The sequence below is a fragment of the Dasypus novemcinctus genome, chromosome 8, assembly GCF_030445035.2.
Source record: "Dasypus novemcinctus isolate mDasNov1 chromosome 8, mDasNov1.1.hap2, whole genome shotgun sequence".
NCBI classification, from domain to species: domain Eukaryota; kingdom Metazoa; phylum Chordata; class Mammalia; order Cingulata; family Dasypodidae; genus Dasypus; species Dasypus novemcinctus.
In genome coordinates, this window is record NC_080680.1 from 71285137 (window position 1) to 71298443 (window position 13307).

The 13307-nt window shown below is 40.0% G+C and overlaps 1 protein-coding gene across 2 annotated transcripts in view; it reads right to left on the bottom strand.

The window, feature by feature from the left end:
* Window positions 1-3856: 3856 nt before the first annotated feature.
* Window positions 3857-13307, bottom strand: part of MOB3B (MOB kinase activator 3B) — a 278921-nt gene continuing 269470 nt past the window's right edge. For both annotated transcript variants that reach the window (XM_058301953.2, XM_058301954.2), the window contains 3 exons: window positions 6713-6775; window positions 4702-4855; window positions 3857-4194 (listed from right to left, as the gene is read on the bottom strand). In XM_058301953.2, the coding sequence (XP_058157936.1) occupies window positions 3906-4194; window positions 4702-4855; window positions 6713-6775 (506 nt within the window). In that variant the 3' untranslated portion in view covers window positions 3857-3905. The remainder of the gene's footprint in view (window positions 4195-4701; window positions 4856-6712; window positions 6776-13307) is intronic.

Below are 13307 nucleotides of genomic sequence, written 5' to 3' on the forward strand. Positions count from 1 at the left end.
TATCAATTATGAGATCCACTTGCACATTCCTCCTTTCTCCCAAAGAAGAGATTTCAGATCTGAGGTATGAGCCAAAGTATTCTTTTTACAAAACAATCGATCTTTCTTTCAGATAACCTATATGCTTATAACACACATGCTTCCTCTCTAAACAATAAGCTTTCTTGTGGCTCGATAGCATTTCAACATAATATTCATTTTAATTAAGAAATGAACTTTACTGAAACCCAAAACAAGATACAATGTTTTGTGATTTTGTGTATGACATTTTGACAGATGGGAGGAGAGGAAATGAGCAGGCACAAGAACAAAAAATTATCCTACAATCCAAATATAAACGACTGGGTCTAATTTCTCCTTAAATAAATTTAGAAAGAAGAGTAAATTCTAAATAACCAGCTTGAAATATATTTTGGCCTAACCTCGGTTTTATATAGTTGTCCTGATTGAAGAAATGCTGTTTAAGCAGTACTTTGAGGCACTTCGGAAAGCAAAGTGATTATGCTTTCCCTTCAAGTCGCAGGCAGTTTACTGGGCCAAAACCGGTTCATTTTGAAGTTTGAGGGCACATTTAAAACCTTTCCTCAGGCCAGGAGGAACAGAGAACAGCTCTTTTACATTTGAAATTAATGCCCAAGTCCCCAGAACTACAAAGACCTAACTTCCAGTTCCCAAATAGCTTTCAACAGGGCCCCACTCCCCTCACCTTTCAAGAGAGGACAGGAAGCCCCTTTCAATAATTCACACTGTTTGACTGGGGACAGGAGAAAGGTAAGTCCTGGCAAGGCCACGCACAGGCAACCACCAGCAAGCCTGGTGCTCGCCTTTCAGGGGCCCTTCTAGGATCCGGTGCTCCTAGGAGCCGGCCCCTGCTGGTCCTTGCTCGGAGTCAAGCCCACCGCGCGCTCCTCGACCCCTACTCACTGGCCTCGTGACTTTGGCCCAGCCCCCGACGGGCACAGCGCGCAGGGGACACCCCCGGAGGCGGGCACGTGCCCCCAGCTCTCTGCACAGTGCCGGCGGTGGCGCCCCGGGGAGGAAGAGGTACTTCGGAACCACCAGTCCACGCTGACCATCGTCCTGAACGTCATCACGACACCCCCAACCCGAATCCCGGTTTTCAGGAACCGCCATCCTGGAAAAAGCCCGAAGAGGGTCTCCCATCACACCCCCCTCCTGTGTGCCTCCCGCGGGAGGGTGAGGGAAGGCCGGGTAAGGGTTGGCGCTGCAGGTTCCTGATCCGGGTGTGCGATGCAAGTTAGACTTACCCTTGGGGACTCTGAAGCAACATGGTTCCTGGTTCTAAGGCAAGTGGAAGCAGGAAAGATGAACACAAGCAAGGAGCAAAAACACATTTGATTGTGCAGGGGCCAACTTGAGGCCTCCCAAAAGGCTACCTGACATTCTTCAGGCCTGCTGGCGAGCTTCCTCAAAACACCCTCAACTGCACCTTACAGTGGTCTCTACAAGCTATGCCACATGTCTGAGAAAGAGAAGCCCATTTTAAAAAATATTAACAACATACACCTTTTGGCCATTTTAGACATTTTAACCAAAGTACTGCTATATTGATTAGCTTTCTCTATAAGGCTTTACAAGTGATACCAATTCAAAAGCAACACTTAGACCTATTTCCAATCAAGAAACTCCTTGGCACCTCCCAAGGATGGATGGAGAAAAAAGGAGGGCCTGCTTGGTAGTAGACTCCTCCCCAAGCCCACTGGAAGTCCTCCCACAAGTCCTTTTTTTTAAAGATTTTTTATTTATTTCTCTCTCCTGCCCTCCCCTCCACCCCCGCCCCCCAGTTGTCTGTTCTCTGTGTCCATCCGCTGTGTTCTTCTGTGACCGCTTCTATCCTTATCAGCAGCATCGGGAATCTGTGTTTCTTTTCATTGTGTCATCTTGTTGTTTCAGCTCTCCTTGTGTGCAGCGCCTTCCTTGGGCAGGCTGCACTTTCTTTTGCACTGGGCAGCTCTCCTTACGGGGCACACTCCTTGCACGTGGGGCTTCCCAACAGCAGGGGACACCCCTGCAGTGGCAGGGCACTCCTTGTGTGGGCAAGCGCCACACGAGTCAAGGAGGCCTGGGGTTTGAACCATGGACCTCCCATGTAGTAGGCGGACGCCCTATCCATTGGGCCAAGTCCCCTTCCCCACAAGTCCTTTCTTACCCATGGCCTCAACATGGCTCTCCTGCACCTGGAGCATCTCCATGCAGCTGCAACTACCTGCCTCATTCCACTCCCTCATTCCATTCTCCTGGTGCCTGAGTTGGCAGTACAAACGGTGGCACTGATCCCCGACTTGTTGGCTGTCAAAAGGGCATGGAAAATTGCAAAAGTAACTGGCAGAAGGTAGCATGGGCCGCTGCTCAAGGCCAGCACAGTTGACTTGGAATCTGTGGACACTTTTTTCAGAGATCAGGCAAAAGTGAGCACCCGTCCATTCTGCTACTCTGTTTCCCTCAAAGGTACCATCTTATATAGTCCACAGCTACTCAGAGGTGGAGCTTTGTGGCTTTCCCAGCCAATGGTAAGACAGCGGGTGGAGACTGAGGAGGAAATGGGAAGTGAGGGAGAATGGATGGTATGGGACATGGTGGGTAAATGTAAAGTGTTTCTGTTCTCCATGTGGAAGAAGGTTCGTAGAGACCTAAGACAGAGGTAGGGAAAACAATTTCCCAAGAGCTGAAAGAACTCCTGAGCTAAAAAGCCTCGTGCCTGCTAGATGCAGGGCCTTACTCTTGAACAGTCTTTTGGATGTTGTTATAAGTTTGACTATTATCCTACATGTATTATGCAAAGAACCTGTTTTGAAACAAATCTTAGCATTGTCCCCCTCTAACAGAATGATCTTAGGCTGAGTATCTGACTTACCTGCGTTTTCATTTATTGATCTGTAAAATGAGCCCACTTCTCATAGAGCAGTAGAAATCAGTGTGACAGAGTGAACCAGGTGCCTGGCATAAAGTAGGCACTCAGTCGTATGGTGAGATTTTAGGAGAGCAATGACATGTGCCCCAAGCCCTCCCCCTCCCACCCCACTATCCACTCATATCCACAGAAGTCTCTAATGTCCTACCAGTGCAAACTTACTCCTAGGAAGGGAACTGTATCCCTATTCCAGTTGTCCTGTTTATAAATTGAAATATTCCTGGATGGACAGCCTTATAAGTCATTAAAAATTTGAATTAGTCTTTGAGATGTTTTTCTTCCAATATAACATAATGAGCCCAGATGCCTGGGGAAAGAGAGAAAAAAGGGCCCTGAGAGCTCTAAAAGATTCTGGATTCATGAATTCTCCCCTAGAAAATTTCATGCTGGTATTCCCTCTTTCTCTTCTTCTGGTGTCCCATGTTAGCTCAAACAATTATGGATACTCTAGAAATGGGGGGAAAAAATCTCTTTTTTCCTGTCTCTTTGTCCTGTGAGAGCAGTCTGGTTGGCTTTTAAATAGTTCAAGAGTGCTAGGAGTCTGTCTAGCACTAATTTAGTTTCATCTCTTGATATGACACAACTGTTTTGTCAATAGTACATGAACAGGAGTTCTTTTTGTTTTGGTGTGGATGAGGGCATAGTGGTGGTGGTTACCCTGAAATTCTTCAAAATGTCCCCAAGTAAGGTAAATATCTAAATGTCCTCATTTTAAAATTAACAACCTAGAATGAACACTTTTTCATAAGTCACTTTCCAGGATTATTTTACTTGATGATGTTCCCACACTCTAAATAATTTCCTTGTGAATTTTCAAGTAAATAATCTTCATAATAGAGAGAATTTTATTTAATATTTCCTTCTTTTAAAAAACACCAGAAAATTTGAATACATCTCAGCAGTTTCAAAATCATGACATGAATATAAGTCACAAAAGTAGGTACTTTTTATTTTTTTATGAAAAAAGAATGTTTTATTCATCAGTCTGGATTTCTTCACTCGGTTCCTCACTCTGAAGTAAGTCTGACTCGTAATTTATACCTATATCTTCTGAGGCTGTGGAAACCATATCTGTCATAGGTTTAGATATTGGCCTTTTTGTGCCTGATCTTCTCAATTCTGAGGAAGCGTTGCCCCAAAACGTGCTGCTGTCAGGACTCTTAGAAAAAGATGCGTCTGATACACCTTCGGATGGGTGAAAATAAGACAGGGTTGCCAGCTCTGGGTTGATTGCATATTCATTCTCACATATACTTTTAGAACTGAAAAGGAAAGAAATATGTCAAGAATTATTTTTAGTTGTGTACATTTGTAGCTCAACTGAACTTAGAATTTGCAAAACTTAAACCAATATAAAATTCTGTCCAGTGTATTAAAATGATCCAGTAACTAATGATACTTAGTAATGATATACAGATTTTTCTTTCATTGTAATTTTATTATATTTAATACTTGTGAGAATGAAGCATATTTATGAGAGAATCCATAGTACTTTCACTCCAAGGCTATCAAAAAAGGAAGCATATCTAGATTCACTATATGCTTTCCAATAAATTGATTCAGGCTATTTCTCTTTCTAGACAGCTATTTAAAATATTGGGAAAATTTCAACTAGAATATTCCCTGAGTGACAGGCCCTGGTCCTCTCTAAATAGGGGAAATGAAGTCAGACTTATAAATCGGTGGGTCAACTGTTTGCTACCAAAGAGAAGAGGGGGAGAGCTTGACATTATGTATGCTCTAAAGAATCCAGGGGTTGTCAGACTTACCTCTGCTTGTTCAATTTGTAAAAAGTGACACAACACATTGTCAAAAGGATGAAGAAAAGGAAGAGGGTCATCACTGAGATACCCAACATTAATTTTAGCTTGACTTCCTCTAGCTCTGCAGTTTTGTCTTTGTTCTCAGAGGTCACATCAGAGCCTGAGAAAAAAGAAAGAAAATGTAATGAAAAGAAGTTATTGTGTTTTTCTGAAGAAGGATTGCAAAGCAACTGCTGGGAAGCTGTGCACCATCCAGAGTATTCACTGCTAACCTCCCACACCCCTTACCCACCCACCCCTAGGTAATGCAAAAGAGAAGGCTACTCCTCAGGGCCTGGCACTCTTAAATTGTTCTGTTTAATCTCATAGCATTCTTGGAGGAGCTGTACTAGCCACATTTTACAGAATCAGATGTTTATGAATTTGCACATGGCACATAGCTAGTAAGTAGCAAAATCTGGTTTCAAATCCAGGTTACCAGATGCCAAGTTATGTATGTACCAAATTGTCACACTGACTACTACAAACCATTTCAAGACTCCGCAGTGATTGCTATTAAAAATTATTAATTTACACACAAGGTATTAGTCCTTCAGGAGAGAAAGTTGTATATTTTACTAATGTGGCATGCACTGATTTTTCTTTTAAGCTAAAAGGATGGTTTCCCCATGATGCTTAAAAAGCTGAAATTGCCATTTTATTGCTGAGAAGATCAAACTTTGTGTACTTGACATTAAAAAAATAAATGGAAACTAAATTTATCTTTCTAAAATAAGTTATTTAATAAAAATCATTTCTGGATCCAGATTTGTCAAGGTTATTTTTACTAAATTTGTTAATGAAAATATATCTTTCCTGCCAAATTTTACACTCTGAACATTCATTTAATGATGGCTATGTTAATATTTCTTCTTTCCCTTTTCTCCAACTCCCTCTTTCCAAATGTTCCAAGGATTTTCATCATTTTCTAGGTAATGATGTCTAGGTAATAAGCAACAACTCCTGTGTCTATATTCTTTGATTTTTAAAAATTGTAATTGTCAAAATATAATCTTACAGTGGCCAATAACTGTTTTCTGGCTTTGAGACAGATTATTTTGGGAACAAACAAATTATGTTAAAATAGACTGTGCTTCTGAATTGCTTTTCTACCTCCTAAAATTGTGTTTGTAGAAAGGAGTATTCACTACATTTTATTTATCAAGATGATGGTCAAATTTAGAGTAAGGTTTGGAATTCCTAACCACTGGAGGTTGTGGGAAAGCTAATTACAAGCTAGGGCAATTTTTTCCTCTAAGCCTCATTTTTCTCATCTGTAAAATGGAGATAATGCTGACTTCATAGAGTTGTGAGGACCAACTGACACAGCACAAAATATGATGGAAAATCAATCAGGCTCAATTTAATCACTTAAATGTTAAATAAGAAATGATGAAGTAGCTTTAAAATGATTGAGCATGTGTCTTTCCTCTATATAACTTTTCTAAGCACAGAAGACTCACTATATTTACTTGCAGCACCACAAGGAAATGTCTGTGCTTGTCGAATAATCAAATGGCATAACTGAGATGACAGGCATTGGATAATATCTCCAATACTATTTCTTTTTTCAATGGTTTATTTGTAGGACAGAGGTTTGGGGAGGAAATTACTACATTGGCTTGCCATGCATTTTTTCATTCAAATCAGGAGTTCTTATACTCATATATTCATATATGAATATCCATTAATGTAAACTACATTCTACTTAATATTTACCCTCCCAAGTTCTCCATTTTGTTTACCTGTTTTGGGAATAGAAACTACCAAGCAGGAAAATAAGAATAGTCATCAGCAAAAAGGTAACAGGAGAAGAATGTTTAGGAATCATAAATCTCCTAATACAATAAATGTTTTATCTGATTCGATGTTACCCTGTTGCCTACACGCAAGCTTACTAGGGAAAAGAGTGTCATCATGCAAACACCAAAATACATGAGTATTTGTGTACCCATTAATTGAAGTATTCTTTTCTTACCTGGAACTGCTTGAAATAATTCATCTTTTTCAGCTGATCTCTCCATTGTTGTTTCATTTAAAACTGTTAAAACAAATCGATGTTATGGTAAACAAGTCACTTACTGAAATCATTGCATACATATATCTGTGTGCATATAATATATAGGTATATATAAATATATATAGGTATATACATATATAGGTATATATATATAGGTATATATAATATATATAACATAGGTATATATAGGTATATATAATATATAGGTATATATAATGCATACGTATATGTATGAGATGCATATATTAAATTTATACATGAGTGCAAATATGTGATATATATATTACATTTATTCATGCATGTCTATAATTATGATACATAACTTTTAGACATGTATATTTATGATATATGATTTATAACTTGCATTTAATATATGCATGCCCAAGTACTTATGTGCATACTGCTTGAAACACAAGGAGGGCAAGAACCTCATTTCATTTTATTTTATTTTTTTAAAGATTTATTTTTATTTATTTCTCTCCCCTTCCCCCCTCACCTCGGTTGTCTGTTCTCTGTGTCCATTTGCTACATGTTCTTCTTTGTCCACTTCTGTTGTTGTCAGTGGCATGGGAATCTGTGTCTCTTTTTGTTGCGTCATCTTACTGCGTCAGTTCTCCGTGTGTGCGCGGCGCCATTCCTGGGCAGGTTGAACTTTCTTTCGTGCTGGGCAGCTCTTCTTATGGGGAGCACTCCTTGAGCATGGGGCTCCCCTACGCGGAGGACACCCCTGCGTAGCACGGCACTGCTTGCACGCATCAGCACTGCGCATGGGCCAGCTCTACGTGGGTCAAGGAGGCCCAGGGTTTGAACCACGGACCTCCCATGTGGTAGGCGGACGCCCTTTCCTTTGGGCCAAGTCCGCTTCCCAAGAACCTCATTTTAATCATAAATTAAACCGACTGCATTGCAACAATTGTAGGAGAATAAAACATTTTGGGAGAAGGATCAGACAGTGTATGACAATGTATCAAGTTTCTTGTTTTTTCCAGTTTCAAAGTTTTTTCATTTTTATTTGTAAAAAGATAGATTACATAAATGTTACATAAAAAGTGTAGGGGGTTCCCATATGCCCCACTCCCTACACCTCCATACTTTTCCACATTAACAATATCCTTCATTACTGTGGTACATTTGTTACAATTGATGAACACATATTGGAGCACTGCCACTAAGTGTGGATTATAGTTTACATTATAGTTTAAACTCTCACACACATTTTTGTAAGTTATGACAAGATATATAATGGCTTGTATCCATCACTGCAACATCATTCAGGATAATTCCAATGTCCCAAAAATGTCACCATATTATACTTATTTTTTTCAAAGATACTTAGGTTATATAAAAAATATAGGGGATTTCCATATGCCTTGCTCCCCACACCTCCCACATTTTCCCTCATTAACAACATCCTTCGTTAGTGTGGTACATTCATTGCAATTGATGAACACGTTTTGGAGCATTGCCATTAAGCACGGATTAAAGTTTACCTTGTAGTTTACACTCTCTCCCACCCAATTCTGTAGGTTATGGCAAGATAAATAATGGCCTGTATCTGTCATTGCAATGTCATTCAGGACAATCCCCAAGTCCCAAAAATACCCCCACATTACACTGTTTTCCCTCTCCATCCTCTTAGAATCTCCAGTGGCCACTGCCTCCCCATCAATGATATAATTTTTTCCATTGCTAGAATTACAGTAAGTCTATTCTAGAATACCAGTAAGTCTACTTTAGTCCACAGTTCATCCCCAATCCTGAGGATTCTGGGATGGTGATGTCCACTATATCTCTAATTGAGAGGGCCAATGGATGGGACTCTCTTGCTTGCAGTTGTATACCCAAATAAGTTTTAGGTTACAGAAAAGTCACATACAGAATACAGGGGATTCCCATATACCCAACATCCTCCCCCATTTCCCCATTCCTCTATTAATAACATTTTATATGTAGATGGTATATTTACTATAGCTGATGTACAAATATTGAAACATAGCTACCAACTATGGTCAATGGTTTACATTATGATTTACATTTTGGACCATACACTTTTATAAATTTTGATGTAATTTAACATGACTGTATCCATCATAGCAAGGTCATGTAGAACACTTCCATCTCCTCCAAAATGCCCCATTCCATCTATTCCATTCCTCCTTCCCCCTTCCCTTGGAACCCATGGCAACCACCAGGCTTCAATCCTTGAAGGACAAGATTCTTAGTTACTGGCAACAACACTGAGGACTTGTACACACTGGCCTGTTCTCCCCTATTAGGCACCTCCCATGCTCTCGATAGACTCTTGCCCCACTATTTGAGAACATAGTGGGCCTTCCCAGGATGGGAGTCCACCACTTTGCCACTCATTATGTGGGTCTCCACCCACTGATATTACAATATTGCAAGATGAATTCTCACATACTCTCTAGAAGCCTGCTCCAGGTGTGCCCTATCCCAAGTGCCCCCCACATACAACACCCCAAACCAGTGACCCTCACTTGCCATATGGCCAACAGAGCATTTCCAACATTATAGTTTCAACCATGTACCCAACAATCCCCAGTGTTCACATGCTCCATCCTCCTACCCTCCCCCCAGTTCCATGGACAGTCCAACTCAACCTCCCCACCCCACCACCTTTACAAACCAGCACCACCCATCCCCACAGTATTATTACACCACTGTCATGCCCCTCCATTGTACAACTATACACGTCCACCTTATCATAGATTTTGCCCAGATGGATGTTGGCTCATAACTTTCTTCTCCCTTTCTATTTCCTGTAAACCTATCTTCCAGACTCTAGCTCTGTGAGTCTGTTCAATGTTTAATTCAGATCAGTGAGGTCATGTAATATGTGTCCTTCAGTGCCTGGTTTGCTTCACTCAACATAAGGTGCTCAAGATCTATCCATGTTATCCCCTGTGTTAGTGCTGTATTTCTTCTTACAGCTGAGTAATATTCCATTGTATGTATATACCACAATTGTTTATCCATTCATCTGCTGAAAGGCATTTGGGTTGATTCCAACTTTCGGCAATAGTGAATAATGCCACTTTGGACATTGGTGTGCATATATCAGTTCATGTCCTTGCTTTCATTTCTATTGGGTACACACCCAGTAGTGGAATTGTTGGATCATATGACAGTTCTATAGTTAGTTTTCTGATGAGGACACCAAACTGTCCTCCACAATGGCTGCGCTATTCTACATTCCCACCAGCAGTGGATGAGAGTTCCTATTCCTCCACATCCTCTCTGGATGGGACCTTGTGGTTCTCTCTTTCTTTAATAGCTGCCAGTCTAATGGGTATGATGATACCTCATTGTAATTTTGATTTGCTTTTCCCTAATAGCCAGTGATATTGAGCATCTTTTCATGTGCTTTTTAACCATTTGTATTTCTTCTTTGAAGAAGTGTCTGTTCAAATCAATTGCTCATTTTTAAAATAGATTATTTGTCTTTTTATTTTTGAGGTACAGGATTTCTTTATATATGTAGGATATTAGGTCCCTATCAGATATATGGTTACCAAATATTTTCTCCCATTGAGTAGGCTGCCTTTTCACTTTCTTGATGAACTCCGTTGAGGTATAAAAGTTTTTTATTTTGAGGAGGTCCCATTTATCTATTTTTCCTTTTGCTGCTTGTGCTGTGGGTATGAAGCTCATGAAACCATTTCCTATTATAAGATTCTGTAGATGCTTCCCTACATTATCTTCCAAGGTCTTTATGGTCTTGGCTCATATATTTAGATCTTTGATCCATCTTGAGTTAATTTTTATATATGGTGTGAGATGGTGTTTCTCTCTCATTCTTTTGGATATGGATATCCACTTCTCCAAGCACTATTTGCTGAAGAAGTCATTCTCTCCCAGTTGAATGGGCTTGGTGACCTTGTCAAAGATCAGTTGAGTGTATATTCAAGGATCTATACAGAACTCTCAATTCAGTTCCATTGGTCAGTATTTCTATCCTTGTGCCAAAACCATGCAGGTTTTTTTAAAGCATTTATTTATTTATTCCTCCCACCCTCCCCCATTGTTTTGTGCTTGCTATCTGCTCTCTGTGTCCATTTGCTGCATGCTCCTCTGTGTCTGCTTGTCTTATCTTTAGGCAGCACCAGGAACTGATCCTGGGACCCTCTGGAGTGGGAGAGAGGTCCTCAATCTCTTGTGCCACCTCAGCTGCCTGGTCTGCTGCATCTCCTATTGTCTCTCCTCTGTGTCTCCCTCTGTTGCATCATCTTGCTGTGCCAGCTCTCTGTGTGGGCCAGCACTCCTGCACAGGCCAGCACTCCATGCAGGCCAATATTCCATGTGGGCCAGCTCACCACATGGGCCAGCTTGCCCCCACCGGGAGGCCTCAGAAGTCAAACTCTGGACCTCCCATATGGTAGATGGGAGCCCAATCACTTGAGGCACATCTGCATCCCATCCATGCAGTTTTGACCAGTATAATTTTGTAGTATGTTTTAAAGTCAGGTAGTGTGATCCTGCCAATTTTATTTTTTCTTTTTCAATATGTCTTTGGCAATTCAGGGCCTCTTGCCCTCCCAGATAAATTTCATAGGTAGTTTTTCCAATTCAGTAAAAAATGCTATGGTGATTTTTATTGTGATTGCACTGATTCTGTAGATCAGTTTGGGTAAGAAAGACATCCTATTGATGTTTAGTCTTCCTACCCACGAGCAGGGAATATTCTCCCATTTATTTAAATCTTCTTTGATTTCTTTTAACAGTGTTGTGTAGTTTTCTTCATATAAGTCATTTACATCTTTAGTTAAATTATTCTTTAGGTATTTGATTCTTTTAGTTGGAATTTTAAAGGGATATTTTTCTTGATTTCCTCCTCAGATTGCTCATTATTAGTGTATGGAAATGCTTCTGATTTTGCACATAACCTGTGACTTTACTGAACTCATTTATAAGCTCTAGAAGCGTTGTTGTAGATTTCTCAGGGTTTTCTGTGTATAGGATCATGTCATCTGCAAATAGTGAAATTTTGACTTCTTTTCTTATTTGGATGCCTTTTATATCTTTTTCTTCTCTAAATGCTCAGGCAAGTACTTCTAAGACATTGTTAAGGGAAATGGATGTGGCCAACCAAGTGAGCTCCCATCTACCATATAGGAGGTCCAGGGTTAGATGCCCAGGGCCTCCTGGTGAGGGCAAGCTGGCCCACATGGTGAGCTGGCCCACATGGAGTGCTGGCCCATGTGGGAATGTGGCCCCCCACAGGAGTGTTGGCCAACCCAGAGAGCTGGCACAGCAAGATGATGCAACAAGAAACACAGAGGAGAGAAAATAAGAAGATATAGCAGAACAGGGGAGCTGAGATGGTACAAGAGAGTAATTGCCTCTCTCCCACTCCAGAACATCCCAGGATCATTTCCTGGAGCCACCTTATTAGAATACAAGCAGACACAGAAGAACACACAGGAAGTGGACACAGAGAGCAGACAATGGGGACATGGGTAGGGGGGGATGAGAAGTAATTAAAATAAATATTAGAAAATTTAAAAAACATTGTTATATAGGAGTCATGCAACTGGGCATCCTTGTTTTGTTCCTGATCTTAGAGGGAAAGTTTTTAGGATTTCTCCATTGGATATTATGTTAGCTGTGGGTTTTTCATATATACCCTTTTATCATGTGGAGGAAGTTTCCTTCTATTCCTAACATTTGTAATATTTTTATCAGGAAAGGTTGTTGTATTTTGTTGAATGCATTTTCTGCATCTATAGAGATGATCATTTGATTTTTTTCTTTCAGTCTGCTTATGTGATGTATTACATTGTTTGATTTTCTTATGTTGAATCATTCTTGCATACCAGGGATGCAGCCCACTTAGTCATGGTGTATAATTCATTTGATTTGTTGTTGAATATGATTAACAAGTATTTTGTTGAGGATTTTAGCATCTAAGTTTATTAGAAAGATTGGTCTATAGTTTTCTTGTGGCATCTTTGTTTGGCTTTTGTATTAGGGTGATGTTGGTATCATACAGTGAGATAGGCAATGTTTCCTCCACTTCTATTTTTTGGAAAAGTTTAAGCAGGATTGATGCTAGTTCTTTCTGGAATGTTTGGTAGAATTCATCTGGTCCTCAACTTTTCTTAGATAACTAATTCTATCTCATTACTTGTGATTGGTCCATTGAGTTCATGGATTTCTTCTTTCATCAATGTAGGCTGCTTGTGTGTTTCTAGGAATGTGTCCATTTCCTCTAAATTATCTATCTTGCTGGCAATTTTTCAAAGTATCCTCTTATGATAACTATTTCTGTGGGGTTAGTGCTGATATTTCCTTCCTCATTTCTTATTTTATGTATTCTCATCTTCTCTTTTTTTTTCTTTGTTAGTCTAGCTAAGGGTTTGAGAATTTTATTAATCTTCTCAAAGAACCAGCTTTTAGTTTTATTTTTTCTATTTTAAATTTCTTATTTTAAATTTCATTTAGCTCTGCTCTAATCTTGTTATTACCTTCTTTCTGCTTGCTTTTGGGTTAGTTTTTTTCTTTTTCTAATTCCTCCAGGTGTGCAGTTAGGTCT